Below are 19,031 nucleotides of genomic sequence, written 5' to 3' on the forward strand. Positions count from 1 at the left end.
GTGAAGAGGAGGCTTTGGGCAGACCTAATAGCACCCTTTCCATACTATGAGGTACTTACTGCGAAAAGAAACCAGGCTCTTCACATGCTGCATGGTGGCAGGATGAGAAATAATGGATATAAATAGAAATGAGAGGTTCTGTTCAGATGTAAGAAAAACCTTGGAGGTTTTCAAGATCTGACTGGATAAAGTCCTGAGCAAGTTGGTTTAATGTCATAGATGACTGTGCCTTGAATGGGAGGTTAAACTAGATGACACCCTGCTGTCCTTTTCAACCTCAATTATTCTATCATGAAACACTGATTGGCATAATGTATTGTGTGCTTAGATTTCTAGCCTAAATCATGACCTAAGCTTTCCAGTTTTCTAAGCTTTGATAGTAACCCAAGATCTTTTGTTCTTCCATAGTCACTGAGCTTCCCATGTATGTTTAGCTGAAAAACACTGCATAAAATACAGTAGTACTGAGTGGACTTTCAGACAACCGAAGCATATATCCCAAAACTATATTGAGTACATTGGCAGTGCTGGAACTGGAGCCTGTCTGCCTTTGTTTCCAATATTACTGATGTGTTCTTGCTGGACATACCAGTGCTGAGAGAGCATCAGCTGCCCAGACTTATCGTCTCTGAGTGTCAATTACGAGATTGTTTCTTCTGACCTGACAGTCAAAGGCATTGATACTCACCTTGTCTGTTAAAACTAAAATGAAAGCGTATCAGGTTTGGCAGTTACTATGTTGATAGTACTATGTTCATTTTCTTCACCAAGCATACAGGGTTTCCACGCATGAGTTGTAGTTCAGACACATTAGATCCAGATTGACCTCAAGGCTTATGTTTGACAGTATTCCCACAAATTCAAGGTTATTTATAAATAAGTATAACTGTTATCTTTTCAAATCCTAGATTCAGGACATAGATTTTTATCATTTGTGCTGTCTCTCACCTTTTCACTAGCTTTGATTCTATTGCAGATTTGGTTTTTTATATGTTGATTAATTTCTTTACTAGATGCATTCTTCCATAATTCTTTATAATTTTAATGTTCACAACTTTGTGCAAAGTTTTTGTGTTTCAAATCATTGAACTAATGCTCACGATTATAATTTATTTTTAAATACGTCTCTGAGGGAGGAAGTTATATTACAGATGGTAATGGTACATTTAAAATATTAATCAACATGTAGGCATATCTGTATGAGAGTTTGTGGTGAGCCTTATGTTGTCACTTGATCTTTTTTTAGCTTCAAGAAGAGTGTTCTGTCTGCGTGACAGTTCTGTAGAGGCTCTGCCTTTGGCTCAGTGTTCAATTTCAATTCAGGTCAGACCATATTCATGTTAGCTTTTTCAATAGTCTTGCCATCCAAGTTTCCTGAGGGTTTTCTCTAGTCTTACAGTTTAATTTTTCAGAGTATAGTTAGCCATTTTATTTTGATCTACACTTTGCAGTAGTTCATGCACTATCTGTTTAACCAATTTATAAAATGCATGCCTATGATCATATTTTAAAAGTTAAAGACCTATTTTTTAAAAAACATTTTATATTTGATATATATCTTACATGGTAAAAAAAAATACATCTGTTGAAAATCTAAATTTTAACTTGGATTTTTACTTTTTATTTTGTAATAAGCTGATTTAGCTGTTATCACTACATTCTTTCTAGGTGTTAGAAAATAAGTATTTCTCAGCACCTCTGAATGCAACCAATGCATCCAAGACCATAGCTTGTCCAACGCCATAGTCAATGGCCTTTAGACTTATTCTTGTCTAAATGACCTAATTTTCCCATCTTCAGCAAATTTGATTTCCTTCTTTCAAATTTTACTGCCTTCCCATTTCAGTCTTCGCCATCTTCATCGTGTTTTGCTGTCTCTGGGCAGAATGGAAGATACAAACTGTGTTTAACTTGTAGCAAATGGGATAAACCATACTGAGTCTGGCTCGCCTTTAAGTTCTAATCAGTTTTCTCATTTCTCATTTTTTTTTCTCCCCCCAAGTACAATCCCTGATTGGAAAAGAGGCTTTTATTCAGGAAATTACACCTTTTCTGTAATGAATTTGATCAATAGAAAGAGTGTATTTGTAAGTATCTGAAGTTACTGTGTCGTTTCAGATTCTTCAGTTGTCCACCACCAGGGATCTTTCTCAAGAGATGAGATGGGATTTGAATGATTTTTTTTATTTTTTTTTCCCAGACATTGCTTGAGAAATTAGAACTTTTTCCTCCACAACTGCTTGAAGGGAAGGAGTATTTATGGTGTTTCCAAATACTGGAAAGAAAATCCAAGATGGGTTTCTGTTCTCATTTTGACAGGATTGAGTACCTCTCACTTGCCCTTCAGCTTTGTAATAACAACATTGCCACTGACATTACTGTCCCTCTAATGGAAACATTGGTTCATCTCTCTTAGCTCGCTGGATGTTTATTCCTGCATAATGATGAAAGTTATGTTAAGACAGGATCTCAAATATTCATGGTTCAGGATTATCACTTATCGATTCAAAGTGTTTTCCTCTAGCCACTCTGCAACAATAAATATCTTTACTGGGATTGCTGAGCTGCCATGATACCTTTAGTGGGATGACTTCCTAAAGGGGATACTACTGATTTTATTCTGCCTTTTGTGTTACTTTGCTGTTGTCTTATTTTCCAGGGCCTCACAACCAAAAGTCAGTGACATAGGATCAGTAATCTTCTGCATATCATTTGTGGTCGACTACTACTGTATGTAGACCTATCTGATGCTAGGCAGGAACATCAGTTCCAGGGACAGGGCAGCCACAACTGTTGCACTGTCTCACCACCCTCACAGGAAAAAAATTTCTTCCTTAGATCTAATGTAAAATCTAACCTCTTTCAGTTTAAAACCATTACTACTCCTCCTATCACTGCACTCGCCGATAAAGAGTTCCTCCCCATCTTTCCCTTAGCCCCCTTTAAGTACTGGGAGGCTGCTATAAGGTCTCCCTGGAGCCTTTTCTTCTCCAGGCTGAACACCCCCAACTCTGTCAGCCTGTGCTCATAAGGGAGGTGCTCCAGCCCCTGATCATCTTCACAGCCCTCCTCTGGACCCACTACAGCAAGTGCATGTCCTTCTTGTGCTGAGGGTCCCAAAGCTGGACACAGCACTCCAGATGGGGTCTCATGAGAGTGGAATAGAGGGGGAAAATCACCTCCCTTGACCTGCTGATCACACTTCTCTTGATGCAGCCCAGGATACAATTGGCTTTCTGGGCTGTGAGCGCACACAGCTGGCTCAGTCAGTTTTTCATCCACCAATACCCCCAAGTCCTTCTCCTCAGGGCTGCTCTCAATCCACTCATCATCCTGCCTGTATTTGTGCTTGGAGTTGCCTTGACCTATGTGCAAGACCTTGCACTTGCCTTGTTATCTTCATGAGGTTTGCAGGGGCCCACTTCTCAAGCCTGTTAAGGTCCCTCTGGATAGCATCCCTCCAGCATGTGGACTGCACCACCCAGCTTGGTGTTGTTGGCAAACTTCACCTGTTCCTGCCCTCCCTCTAATCCTGACCCCTAAATTCTCGGTCTGCTCCTCATCCATTCCCAGGCAGAGCTCCATGCACTCCAGCTTGTCATTGACAATGAGCATGACACCCTGTTTTTTTTCTCCCCATCTGTCCTTCCTAAAGGGCCTGCATCCTTCCATTCCAACAGTCCCATCACAGAAGCCATCCCACAAACTCACTGATGGTAGTTCTTCTCCTTGAACTCTGCCTCTGATCACAGAGGCCTGAGAGATCTTCACGAGTACCTGGGCAGATTGGCATAGCACAGAAAGATGCAACATTTTGTTCAGACGTGTTACCTCTCTATTTGCATACTGTGGGAGAATGTAGGAAGCCAAGTGGGAAGGCTGAAGAAACTGAGTAGTCTGTCTAGGGGATCAACAGAAGTCTACATTTCATGTTAAAACTTCTTGAATAAATCCCTCAGTTCCACAAGCAGGAGTTGAGAAAAACCTTCTTTATTCCCTAATACTCGCCCAAGAATAAGGAACTTCAGGAACTAAAGCATATTTTTAGTGAGCTTATAAAATTGAAAGGAAAATTCAATCCTCATTTACTACTACTGTCTAAACTCTGTTCTGGAATAGACTTTGTGAGCAGGAAATAAATGATTCATGAGTGTCAGCATAAGCAAGATTGATTTCAGTTTAGAGTTCATTACAAAACATGTTTTACATTTATAAAAATATCTTTACATTTCTAAGGTTATATCTTTAATCTTAATTCCCTCAGCACTGCTGTTTAAAGAATAAAGTAATGTGAAAAATAGCCTTTCTGCCAAGTCACTTGTTAACCAGAACAGTTCCCTGACATCTGGTTCACCCAAAGAATTCACTCAACTCACTAATACTAGCACCAGCAAAAGGGGACCACAATGGCAAGTTATGCAAGACTAATGACAGTGGAAATACTTTGAAAGCAAATTCCATCCAATAACTACATTAAAAATATGTGCAAGTTCAGGAATTCCTAATATTTGTGTGGATTCATACTGAATTGATTCTGCTACATTCACCATAAGCTGAATATGCTCTCAAATTATTACAATACCAACTTTGCCTCATTTGATGCAGAGACTAATGGGTACCAGTGGTGGAAAAAATCCCCACAGTGATAGTAATTACTGATACTGCCCAGTCAATATAGAATTTTATTGTAGAAATTAAAGATGCATCAAGACCGAGCAGAAAACTGACATTAGTGGAAAAAAAAAAACAAACCAACAAAACAGTTAAGACAACAGCTATATGTTTCTTCCAGCTAGTTTCCATCAAGGTTGATTGACAGACTGGTTTAATGTTTCTCTACAATTTATTATGTCCACACTCTTCTGCTGTTGACCTAACTGTTAGTCATACAGAAGACGCACAAATCATTTTCAACTATCATGTCAATACAAACTCTGCTTTGAACATAAGGTATTATAAGAATTCCATGAAAAACAGGGCCCTTCTTGTTTCCATATTAGCCATGTACATGAGTAGCTTAGATACAGATGTGTGCATGCCTTAGGACATAAACTGTTGCACAAAACTGAACCTGTGCAATTTAAATGATTCGAACATTTGCAAGTGACATAAGAGCAATTATGTTAGGCATCTCGCAACAGCCAGCCCAACAATGATGGCAAAAAAGGAACTGTGCTTAAGGAAGAGAAAACTATCCCAAAAGAACACAAATTAAGAGAGGATTTCAGAAAGAAAAAACATCCATTTTAGCTACCAACTTAAGCATTGTATATGAGGGTACTGCTAATAATTACCAATCATTTGCTTCTAGTAACAATGTATCTCTAATGCCTTATACTTCATGTTTTACATAAATTCTTACTCTCTTGGTTTAATGTTGTACTGTTTAATAGCATTTAATAAATAATGACCAAAAAACTGATGTAATAGACAAAAGTTCTAAAAAACCCCTGAGATGTTAATTCAGAACATGTTAAAACAAGTTAAAAGGGCAGTTTCATACTGGAAATTGAATCTGTTTATGGCAGTAACAGCAGTTTTGTAACCTGATGAAGTATTAAAACAGTGTCACCCAATACTTGTAATTCAAGTTTATGATGTAATGTACAAGTGATGCAAAGTATTAGTTATATCTGGCAGAACCTCAACCAGTTACTTCAAGATTAATACAGATCATAAGCCACCAAATTCAAGTACTCATGTTCTACCTTTTTGATTACAAAATACCTTACTAGTTACTGTATTGCGTGCAAATCTGTTGCCCAATTCATTCAAGAAGGTGAATTCCATAAATTAAAGGTGGGGTTTTTTACCAAGCTTCCCATCACTCCAAAAATGTGAAGATTGTAAGAAATCATCAATTCAATTGTAAGAAATATGGTAGAAAGTTTTACAAGTAAATAAACATTTCTGCTTGCAATTTACATAAATAGGAATAAAAAAGTAGAAATCACTGACTTTCAAAGCTTAAAAGAAAACAAAAGAAGCCTAACTGAATGGAAGATTAGGGGTGGAAATATTGTTCATTCAATGAGAATTAAAAAAAATAATTTAATAAAAAATATAGTATATTCCCTCTTAAAATGAGAAAGCAGTGACAGTATAAAAATATAGTTAAAATGACCCATTTTCCTGGAAGAAATATTACTTCTGCATTTTTGTAGTAAAGTCTGCTACTCATGAAGTTCTAACTGAGCAGATAATCAGTCCAGAAAATTAAAGTACTCAGCAGCAAAACCTCATCTCATTGTTTCAGTTATAAGTCTATATGGCATATTGACCCTTCTTGTTATTGGTGCACTACTAAAATTAGTACCTTCACTCACAGACGGTTAACAAAATTAACTGAGAGTTGTTTAATCACAGAGAAATAGCTGTCAACTGTGCAGGACAGATGAAGCTCAACACCCTTCAAGAAAAGGTGGCAAAAATAAGAGGTACCTTGCTTCAAGCCTAACCTAAGCATATTATAGAGCTCTTATGAATACATCAGAAGAGCTCGCAGCACTTAATATATCCAATTACTTTTTGAAGTAGGTGGTGATTTTGCTTTCTAATGGTTAACACAGAGGACAAAAATTCTCCAATATCTCAAACTACAGGAACCACTAACTGCATGATTTTGAATAATCACATCATCTCTAATCCAATTTAATGGTTTGGAAACATTTTACAATATTAATTCATTGACGGAAACAACACTAACCTTGCTGAGTGTTGAAACGTTTAATTCATCAGTATTTAAACTCCTGCAGAGGCTCAAGCATTAGAAGCTATACAAACATGACTACAATACACAACATCTTTTCATTTTGCTGTGCTGTTTGGAAGACCCTCAGATAGTTCCTACTTGTCATGTGTTGGTTGGTTTCACAAACAGTTTTGGTGTGTGTGAACCAGATAGCAATCAGAGGAAAGTAAACCAGCAGCTCTGCTCCAGATGCACACATCTTCACTCCCTAATGGAGAAATAAATAAGGGAATCGAGTATCACTCCTTCAGATAGCATATAACCACATGTGCAGGTGAATGTTTGGTTCAGTAGACCATAACAAATCTAGTCAAGAGTTGAACTGCCAAATTATATACAGCGTATATGAAGGGGACCCAGCATTAACTCTATCTATAATCAGGTCTTACTATACCCAATAACCTGCTAACAAGTTCACCCTGTGAAGTACAGATCTACTTTTTCCAGACCAGTCTTCAAAGACTGTCGAGCATTCAGCAGTTCACAAAGAAACATTAACAACTGTATTAAGTATAGAAGAAAGTGAATTAATAATTTTTTCCACAAGTTCCCAGTCTTTCAGATTAAAGAAGCCTGGCATGAAACACTATAAACAGTGATGCTAAATATGAATGAATGACAATTCTCACAAAGTCAAAAGAAGAGAGACCTCAGAAGGCATACAGATTTGAGCTGATTAAGCCAAATGGAAAGAAGGAGAGGAATAATATCTGAATAAGTATACACTAAATTGATTCTCCTTTGAGAAAACACAGCATGCAGTTTTAGAAGGCTAGTCTTGAATGCATTCCCAGCCTTAGCAAAATGAAAGCTTTTACTAGATAGAAATTATAACTTGGAACCTTCTTTAAATGGCAAACATGGGATATTGAATCTTTTTTCTAGGAGGATGGGGGAGAGAGAAAGTAACAGCTGTACATCCAAATTTGTTCAACGGTTATACGTTAAGTGCAAAGTCCAATTTTAAAATCAAATAGTAATCATATTTAGTAATTTAAAACAAAAAAGCCCCAAAAAGTAAGATGGGTTTTGTAACAGTAGTTAGAAGGTATACTATTTCCAACTAGAATGGCTTACAAAGAAGTAATTGTGGAACTATTAGTAGGATCTCACTACCATGTTACACACTAAGTATTACAAATCATGTCCTGAGCACACACAGTAGTACCCACACTTACTTCAACTGCTTGGTCAAGTATGTGCAGAGTTTCTCATGAATCATGGCCAAAGGATACCTATCAAAACTTTTCTTAATGTCAAAACCATCTGTAAATTCAAACCAAAGTTAATCCAGTGTTAAAAAAAGTTTGGATTAATTCATTATTGCAAGGTGGCTTTTTGAGTTTCCCCCCGATATAAATCACTGCAGATAATTCCATTCTTTGGAACCTCCCAGACACGGTGGCGTGATCAGGAGGTCCAACCATCCTCTGCAAAGAGGATCACAAAATGGTTGTTTTCAATTTTTCTTCACCTGTAAAGAATTCTGTTGACTGCACACATATAGCACACTATTTACTTTCTCATACGAAAGTATACCTATGCTTCCTTAGAAAGGTCTCTTCTTTGAGTAACTAGGGTCACAGATCTATTAAAATAGTTACACATTAACAGGATCACAACCATACGGTCAAACCTGACCCATCAGATACTAGCTGAAGGAGAAAGCCTTAAAAATTGTCCTCCAAATCAAAGCTTCCATACACAGAAAAATTTGACTTTGCTCAACTGATATACAGGCTGATAAAGACTGGGAAATTCCTGTACCCTCAAAAAAAGCATATCTATGGTTGTAAGCCTTTTGTACTATTACTCTGGACAAACAAATCTCCACAAGCAACTACATCTGTTGATTTTAACATATGCATCATAAGGAAGATTTCAGAAAAGTACATATACTTGCTATGCTAATGTGTTTACACAAAGATTGCCATACTTGGTCAGATCAAAGAATTACCTAGATTTTTATTTCTGCCCTCTCCCAAAGTTCTTCTCTCCCTCCTCATCAGGATTACTGAGCAACATAATAAAGAAACCACTGAAAATTTGTTAACTCCCTAGTAAACACTACACTGTCATTTGTATTGAACAGAGATGAATAATGAATCATTGAACAATCTGATTCTCCACATTTATCCAAGTGAGGGAAATGAGGCATATTTCCCAAGTCTTCAGTGAAGAGCACAGCATCTCCTAACAACCTAATTAAAAGCCTTTACTACACTTGTTCTTTCTGCCCATTCCCTTTTTCTAGGATTATTCTGAGATTCATCATTTCACCTATTAGCACTAATCCTCAAGCTAAAGCTTCTGCCATCCTCGCACTTCTCTCACCCAGCAAAGAAATATTGAAATCTCCTGCCATAGAAGCCAAAACTACTTTCAGGAACTTTGTATGTAGATTTTTAGTTGATGCAAAATCCAGGCCAACAATTAAGTCTTACTGTGAACTGAGGGATATCTTGTGGATCAGATAAAAAAGCTATGTCCCATGAGACTTCTATGAAAAAAACCCTAACCTAAAAAGAGAAAGGAGAAAAATCTCATCCTACACACTCCTTCACTGTTTTTAAGTCTACAATGTAACCAAGACCACCTTTTTCTTATATGGAAAATAAAAACCTTACAGTTGATTTCCATTTGTGTGCATGAGATGCACCTTCCAGTTCCTGTAAAGCAGAAAAAGTAATCTCATTTTGTGGCACAGTGGCAAGAAAGTGTTCAGCATAGACACGATATAGACACCTGTGTTGACTTATTTTGACCTCAGAAACAAGTGACAAAAGGTATCAGAAGAAATGCACGGCCCTGTATTCTTTGGAATCCCCATCAACCTATACTTAGAAGACTACCTGCTCTCAAAATTTAACAATCCAAGGTAGCTGGTACCTGATCATCTGACAAGAAGGATTAAAAATCCATAAACTTAACATCAAGCATAGTTACTCATGCAGAAGGCCTACATCTGTGAAACGTTTAGACAGCAACAGAGTACTTCATGAAGTGCCTACTCCTTGACAATGCTGCTCATAAGAACATGATGATGATGATGATGTATGTATTGGTCAGGAAAAAATACACCTACGCTTAGCTTTGATACAGACACCAGTGAGGCTCAGTTAATTTTGGACTACTATTTATTACTTGCTTGTTTTTCCAAACCTAGGCTGTCTCCCTGTTTCTTTCTGGAGCCCAGTGGAACAGGGATGTAAAGGGGTGGAAAAAGAAGGGAAGAAGCAGGAAAGGGTACCACTGTAGAAACAGACAGATATCATACAGCAACAAGCATTAAACAAAGCAAGTAGAATTTATTATCTCCCTCTCTGTTATATCTGCAGAACACTGAAAAAGATATTTCTATTGGACAGCTGATCTCCATCCCTTTCTCCCTCCCTCAATAGTGTATTTTCATTGTCTTATGCATGAGATTAGAAAAGCCATCACCCCAATGACCTGGTCTTATTGTGCGTGCTTGCAATGAGCTGCCCAAGATTGTTAAAAAAACCCACATACTGCCTTTAAATTCCTTTTGATGCTGTGGAGACAAATTCTGGAAGAATTTAATTGCCTCCAAACAACTGCTCACCCTTGTGGCTTACAGTATTTATTTTCCAAAATACTGACAACAATCATTAGATTTTAAAAGCAATCCACACAGGAACTGCAGGCAGCATACAGCAGCAAGGACAAAATCATTTTTCTCTGTTTCAAGGGGATCCTGGACCAGTAGCCCCTAGCCAGGGAAGAGCAAAAGCAGCACACTGCACACACACTTGAGTCATTTATATAACAAAAAGGAAGACACAGTAGTACATAGATATAAAAAAACCCTAAAAGCTTGTTTATAGATGAATAAACACTTTAAATGCAAAAGCCATCAAAATCTTAGGTTTACCGATGACAGTACATTATTTAGCATTCCAGTTTACAAACAAAGTTGCTAAAATTAAACTGAAGAAGCCAGTCACATGGTATTTATTCCTGTAATTATTATACATAAGTTTAATTCCTCTGATTTCTAATGCAACAGTCACCAGAAGCACTCTTAACGGTGTTCTATGCCAATATTTTGGCATCTGATCATGCTCATTTCAATGAGCACACAAGCAATAAGGAGACTATTTTCTGTTTTGGGGGGTTGGTTTGTTTGTTTTGGTTGGAGTTTTGTTGGTTTGGGGAGGGGAGGGGGAGTTGGTGTGTTGGTTTTTGGTTTTGGTGGGGCTTTTTTCCAAATAATCCAGTCAATCTTCCTAGGGTGAATCCTTAAGAAGACTTTCTTAAGGTCAAATGACAAAAATTCAAATTATCATGAGATCTCTTCAAATACTGATCTAGATGTTGATAATGAATCCTTCCATAGATTCCTTTTCTTTATGGTTTAAATGTAAATACTGACAGCAATTTCAAAACATGATGCATATCGGTATGTCCCAATCTCTTCCAATCAGAAGTTTTCAGTGTTTAGTCCAAGGTTATAAATAGAAGAAAAAAAAAAAAAAAAAAAAAAAAAAAAAAAAAAAAAAAAAAAGTATAGTTTTCTCAATATAAATAAAAGAAAACAGACTACCTAATATTCTTTGGGAGCAAAAGTGACTGTACAAAACACAATACAACAACAGGGCATGACTGAGTTACAAGGCATTTCAACAGTAAAAAGAACAAACACTAAATTAAGGGTGGGTTTGGTGATTTACTATGAGCTCTAAGTTAGAACAGAGATTTGCAAAACTGATCAAAACTGAGCATTGCTACCTTCTTCTCAAGGCTGCTAATGTAACCAAAAAAAACCATTTCTGCCTTGCAGTCCAAGCTACTACTACTGCAAGCACTAAGAAAATTGCTTCGATATAACAACTGGTATCAACACAGAAGAAAAGCAACTACGTTTTGTCCTTGTATTTTTTTCCACTACAAAACATGACTGTGGTCTTTCCAAGAGGATGCAATATAAATGCAAAAGCTATGTAAAAACATACTTATGTAGACCTTGTGAGAGTTATGAAACCAAGTTTTGCTGAACAAGCTTTCTTTTCAAGGTCTTGCAATTGTTATCTTCAGGTTAAAAAATGGAGATACAATTATGATCCACTACATTTAGTGGATGCAGTCATTGTTCCCGCTATTCATCAGATTATGCCAAAAATTATACAGAAAAACTACAAAGCATTATCCATGCAGGAAAATAGGGTGTAATCCCAAATAGCTACACTTACCTGCTGACAAGCCATTATAATATGATTTCTGTCGAGGAGCTCACATCACCACAAATTACTATTACTGAAAACACTGGTATTTTGTTGTGTTCACTAAACCCAAGTGTGTATACAAAATGAATTCAAAGGAGTTGTACACTGGAATATCTAGAGCACTAACAAGTTTATATCTTTTCCCCTCCTGCCAGCTCAGTTTGAAGTGGCATTTCACAATGTTTATTTCTTCAATTAATAATTCAGATAGCTGTCATGACTGCTCTTGATAAGTTATCCAACACTGTAACACTTCCAGAGTACAGAAATGTCTTCTCTAAACCCTTTTGGTCTCTAGCTCTTACCTCAGAATGTACATATATGTATTTATCCTAAATACAAAAAGTTTCTCTGTCTTACCAATGCCTTAAATGTTAATGGGATCTTAAATACCTACTTTGCTAAAAAAAAAAAACAAACAAAAAAACCAAAAAACTTTCCAACTAACAGTTTAGTCATTGTGGCCCTCTCTCCTGTATCATCTTTAAGCTATGAGGCTTTCTAATATCACCAAATTGGAATGAGTTTATAAAAGCTCTATTTCAATTTTTGGCCTTGCAGGCATACACAAAGATGGGCATATGTATTATTAGTACAACTTCAATCCTTTTTCCATGGACTGGCAGTTCCATCAAAAGTCCTCCTCTCTACTGAAATCTGTATCACATAGAGTAAGAAAGACACATGGGAATACTGGATTTGGTATTAGAAAGCTATAATATCAGTACAAGACCACTACTAAAATGAACTATAATGGAGGTGTACCTCTGTGCTACTGCTATCATCTATTACTGTTCAACTGTGCACCAAGTGACTAAAAGGAAGCCTGATCTAAACCAGAGCCTTACAGTTTCAAGCTACCTAGTTCATTACTCAGAAAGTAAGAACACTTAAGGGAAAAAGTTAGTTACTCGAACACCAGAATTACAATAAAGCTGAAAGAGACACTGGCTTCTAAAAAAACACAGTAACACAGACAAGACTTTTCAGGAATATACATACTGAATGAATACACTGTAACCTTAGTTAGGAGTGCAATATCTGAACAGTCTCAATACATAGCAGACAAAGAATTATAGCAGAAAGAGCCTATTTAAAATTCTGCAGAATTTAAAGTAATCCCTCCCCCAGCTTAATAGCAAAAAGCACAGTTAAACTACTAAATTCAACAGTACTGCTGACGTCACCTGTTTTATTACAAGCTGCTTTTAAGTTGGTAGTATTTCCCTTGTATGTTTAATGGATCAAGCAGAGACCAGATGTTCAGCCTATGCTACAGTTCAAAGCAACTCAAGGTATTAGATTCTACCTCAATAGGAAACATGGGAGGAGCATTGGGGAACATAGATAAGCACAAAAAGTCTAATTTTATTTCTATAGAATTGCAAAAAGTCAGAACACAGAAGGCCCATTTCTTGGGCAATTACATAACAATTTTTAAAGTTGCTACAAAGTGCTGCAACTTGATAAATACCTCAAATATCAAAAACTCTTGAGAAGATAGTTTTGAGTTATTCTAAATGAGAATTAAGTTATAATTTCATGCTGCAACTGGGGAAAGACAGAGGGAACCTTAAAGCTGGCAGCATTCTAGGGAGCTGACAGACATCTGCCATTATAAGAATTATTTAAATGTAATGCTGTAAGATACAGATAATGCCCTTAAGGAATGTCTATGGACCTGCATATTGCACAATTAAACATCGTAATAGGAGAAAGTTCAGCTTTCTATCAACTAATAACCAACTCGGGAATGGTACTAGAATTAGAATAACACTTCACTAAGACAAATCAAAACTTTTTTTTTTTAATGTAATTAAAAACCCCATAAAATTAAATTAATGGAGAAGTGAGAATTAATCTGATTTTCAGAGGAAATCAGACAAAATGTGCTCAGAAGCTCAGCCAGTCTCACAACAGCAGCACCCAATGCACTTAAGATGCTCAATCCACGCTGCTATGAAATGGAGTGTACTTCTGACTGAAGAACACTGATGAAATGGTGGAGTACACCCATCACACTTCTCCATCACAATAAAGTAGAATGTTCTTCAAGCGCTTACCCCAAACAAGGTGAAATTCCTTTCAGAAATATTTTCTTGGTTAAACTCTCACTCAAGACATCCAAGGCTAACCACAAAAAGACCACAGAAATACAACAAAGTAAAAAGATGTTTTCAGCAGTACCACATTATTCAGCCGAAATATAAATCAGATCTTAAATTAAGATCAGTCAGATGTGGGAAATTTCAATGCAGGGCATTAGAAATCAAATTTGCATTGCACTACTTTTTGTAAGGGAAAAACACTTTGTTATAAGCAAGTTTCAATTGACAGGTACTCTTTTTTTCTTGAGTTCTACACAGTCCACCATGGTACAGTTTTTAGGGAAATTATTTCTATCAAAGTGCAAAAAAATACTCTTTTGGCTTTTGATAAAGAGGTTTCCAGGTAAATTTTAAACTACACATTAAAAAAAAAAAAAAAAAATCAACTCAGAAAAATAAAGTTTCTACTAAAGCATGCTGAGGAGAGTGATACCATGCCAAAAACAAACTCCTGTTTATTGGCTCCATCAGTTCATCTTTGTATATGCATGGGTTTGTTAACCTTCAAGAAATCATTTGCACTCTCCTCCTGACTTCTTGAAAAGTATAACTGGTTAACTAATCCACACTGCACTGCAAACTACTGTATTTTTTTCCAAGAACTTATGTTAACTAGAGGAATACTTTCCATGTTTAGTTTTAAGCTCTTCAAAATGAGATGACAATGACATTTTCCATTTATGAAAAGAAAGGATTTTCTGGCTCTTCAAGATCAGTAATAAAGGATGAAAATAAAGTTTATGCTACACTCCACAGCTGTAGTATTTGCTCAGAGCAGCTGAGGAATACAGCTATGCTGCACCACAACTGCTGCAAACACCTCAACTGGGCAAGACCAAAGCACTCTCAACCCAAGTGAGAGCTATATAGGTGCATGCACATGACATTCTCAGTATTATATCCAATATATCCTTGCTACCTATTGCCCTAAGAGGCCAAACAAACAAAATTAGATGTGACTGCCTTAGGACAGGGAGCATGCTCTTTAATCTCCATATTCATTCTCTGATCTTTATTGAATCCAGAAAATTTCTTAGAAATCAGTAAGCAACACATAAATAACTGTGATTCATTTGCACATGTTCCCAAGAAATGGGAGAGAAAACCCAAAGACACCACTACATTTTTCACAGAAGGCTGAGGTAGCTCACCAGAGCTCACATTTTCATATATTTTTAACAACTTCCAAACCCAAGAAGCAATTCAATCATTCTAAGCTGAGGTGACAAGAAAAGCAATTTAAAAATACAATCAGGAACAACCAAGAGAGCGTAGAGGAATAAAGAGCCACAGCAAAGAGACTGAGATATCAGATAATGGCATGAGTCAGCCAGCATCTTGGCTCCATGAGTTGAGTCCATTTTTAACAGTGCATTTGGCTTCAGCTAAAACTAATATAAAGTACAACTTCTGCATGTGTGAGAAGTCTTTATTAAAAGTGATGTGCTGAAATATTCACATTGAGGTCTAAAACAGCAATTTCTGCAATTATACTGGAACTCACTTTATGGGGAGGTGAGAGGGGTAATGAAGAGATTTTTCTGGTCCCTCAACAGGTCAGAGAAATCCCTTGTTCAGTGTCTAAACAGAGAAATCTGTTTAATTACAGTAAACCCTATTAAACTGATCTTCCTTATAAAAGGCTGAAGTGACCAACTCCAAAAGTCTATAGAAGACATAATGAATTCAGAGTTTAATTAGGACACACTGTTAGCTAACTATAATCTATTAATTAGCATTCTTAGTTTTTACAGCTCATTACAATAATACCCTTTTACTTTTAAATTGCACCCTTCTTTTTTTGGAACAAAGTTACACAATTCTACCAGTGTGGTAGTAATTATAGTGATTGTCTACAGAACAGTGGCCTGGAAATATCTGTAAATGTTTAATTAGAGGATAAAGGAAAGGCAAGAAAAAACCCCCTCAGATAGTGGAATCACTGTTCTCCAATCTATACACATTTAGTAACCTGTTAATCCATTCTAAACCATATATTCATTGCATTTTTCTTGCAAGATTTCCACAGCATCCTCAAGTGTCAAAACTGATTTCAGAAAAAAGGTTATTTATATTCCAAGACATTCTCTTCAGTATGAAAACAGAACTTAAAAATGAAAAGAATTTGAGAATTAAAATACTTACCTGTAGCTGAAATACAAAGAGCATCAGAAGTTGATTAAATGGTATTCCCTGTATTCATTATACTGGTACTGTACCACTATAACTAAAATTTTCACTGAATTACTCCTTCTAAGGAAATCCTACTCTTCTAATAAAAACTATTTAACTTTAGGTTTTCTTCACTACAAGACGACATATGAAAATAAATACCAAGTGTCACACATATTAACAAATCCCATGTTGGGATACTTACCATTCAGTAAAAATACAGCTATAAACCTAAATTAAAAGTTCATTAAATTATTTCATACTAACTCAAGAAAGCAACTTAATTTCCTCAACTCAGTTCTTTAAAAAAGTGAAAAAAAAATAGCAGACAGCTTCGGTGTAGTAGATTATCACTAGCCGAATGGAACCTACTATTTATGACAGGTCACCTTAGAGTATGTCAAGTACTAGAAGCATCACTTTTTAAATCCAGCAGTTTCCCTCTACCTGCTAAAGCAAATCTTAAAAAAAAACACTGCCTAAAATAGCAAGTATACCTTAAAAGCTTCAAGAACATGATCATGCTTGAATTATGGAAACTATTTCAATTAAACTTCCTCAGATATCAAGAAAACTCAATAGGGAAAGTAATTTTGTCATGGTGAAAGCTGACTTACATGTCAGGAAACTTTTGGAGTTGGACACTGGGTCTTTTTTCCATAAGACTGGTGAGGTTTCTTACCAGAGCGTCCAAAGATATACCTAATTCACATTTGGCCAGAAACAACTAAACATGAGGACACTAACTCAAAAGACAAGTAGTTACTTCCAGATTAAGCTAGCAAGAAGGTCTAGGTAGGAAATTTTTAAAAAAAGCTTTTAATAAGTAGAGTTGACTACAAAGAGACCTCGATTTTAATCAACCTCTCAGTTTTATTCTAATTAAGGGACAAGACAAAAAAACTAGACACCCAAGATTCTCTGTTCTTCTGCCTATTCTTTAAGTAGCCAGACCCCTACAAAAAAAAACCTGTAGGGTGCTTTATGATAGTTGCATAACAAGATATGCACAGCTTATGACAAAAGAATAGATGAGCAGGTATTAAATGGTGTTACTTAAATTTAGTCAAAAACACAATTTATATTTGTTTGCGAAAATTGTAGGTCTGGAGTTTCTAATAACTGGAGCTCTAAAATAAGACCAGTGTAACATAAACCTTGTTTTACTGGCAATCTGTCAACATTCAACAACAGTTCAGTTGGTTCTGGGGTCCACAGTTAGTATGTTCTGCAAAGAATGCTTCAAGAAGTAAGCTCTATAGCAATATTAATTATGAACAGGGCAAAATACTTCCAAAAGGAAACAGTGGTTAGCATCACTCCCAGGAAAAAAAAAAAACAAATGACACACAAGAAGAAATGAACACTCAAGAAGTGGCTTACAAGTCTGACAAACATTTAAGAAGAGGCCTGTGAGTTGAAAACACATCTTATTGATACGAATTACCTAGGAAAAGCACCAATATAATTCCAATATAATTTCGGTGCTGAAATGTGACATGCAAGTTTATTAAACTCATTTAGTCATGCTACTGCACTAACACAACTGACATTAGATGACAAACCTGGTTTTCTTCTTGCAAAACTCTATATTGTTCCTTCCAAATGGTGATTTTTGAAGCTTCATCTTTCCTCAGAGCTCTCTCCTTTTTCAGCTCAGGACTCCAGAAGGTCTTGATACTGTTCATGGAAGAACTGAGCTTGCTTTCTTTCACCTCCACATCCTTGCGAAGCAGATCATTTTCCCTTAACACTTCTTTAAGTTGTGTTTGCAGATCCATTATTGTGTTATCCCTGGCCTGGCGCAGTGAGTGAGGCACAGTGGATGCCATACTCACTGGAGGGAGATGGTGCTCTCCAAATGCAATAGTATCACTGGCAACTCCACTACTGGCAATGTTAGGGCTGCTACCCATTGCAGTCATCCTAACACCGTAAGGCAGCCGCCCCCCAGACCGGCCCAAAGTCATGGTGCTTTTTGGGGTATCTGCACCCACGTTCTCATGGTCACTTAGATACATAGGGCCAGATGTAGCATAGGCAGCATTTAAGGACTGAATATTTTCCATAGAAAGGGTTTTCCCACTGCCACCCCCCGTACTACTCCCAGAACTGCCTCCTGTGCTGTTGGTTCGACGATGGCCCAAGCGTGGTGACCGTGGCAGCCTTGGTGAACGCCCTGGACTCTGGTTGCTTGGCTCAACCTTACCAACTGACCGAGCACTTCCATACATGATTAAGCTGGTGGTGTGAGGCAATTAGATAGGCATAAAATCAGGAATGAGAGAAATCCTGTTAAGTTCTTCAGTGGTTGTAAGTCAGCTTAAGGCCAATCACAACTTAGATCCAGGTGTCCATCTTTGAAGTCACGTGCTCATGATGTTCAGGACCATATCTGCATCAATAAGAACAACATATTAAAATCTGTATCAATAAAAATAAAATATTAAATACCTAGTTTATCCTTAAATATTTTGTCCCACATCAAATAAAGTGTATTCTACTACCTTTACACTTCTCCAGTGTCTTTTCAATTCCCACTCACAAAAAAGCAATCTTTTATTTACACTCTAATATTTAAACTCAAAAAGGAACTTCTGTTCTTGATCTTCTGTTGTTATGTAGAGAGAGGAAAAAAAAAAAAAAACAACATCCATTTTCAAGCCATAATTTTGTAGGTCATGACCTGAACTCTAAAAAAGTCATCTAACTTTTTTCCTGTGGTCCTAATTCTCTTACTCAGAAAGGTAACCG

At 36.7% G+C, this 19,031-nt stretch overlaps 1 protein-coding gene across 11 annotated transcripts in view; it reads right to left on the bottom strand.

The window, feature by feature from the left end:
* Positions 1–18,670, bottom strand: part of ERC1 (ELKS/RAB6-interacting/CAST family member 1) — a 280,374-nt gene extending 261,704 nt beyond the window's left edge. For all 11 annotated transcript variants that reach the window (XM_026867111.1, XM_026867106.1, XM_026867103.1 and 8 more), the window contains exon 1: positions 17,843–18,670. In XM_026867111.1, coding sequence (XP_026722912.1) covers positions 17,843–18,511 — 669 coding nt within the window. In that variant the 5' untranslated portion in view covers positions 18,512–18,670. The remainder of the gene's footprint in view (positions 1–17,842) is intronic.
* Between the last annotated feature and the right edge of the window lie 361 nt (positions 18,671–19,031).

Source organism: Athene cunicularia, assembly GCF_003259725.1.
Source record: "Athene cunicularia isolate RWA chromosome 1 unlocalized genomic scaffold, athCun1 chr1_part2, whole genome shotgun sequence".
NCBI classification, from domain to species: Eukaryota; Metazoa; Chordata; class Aves; order Strigiformes; family Strigidae; genus Athene; species Athene cunicularia.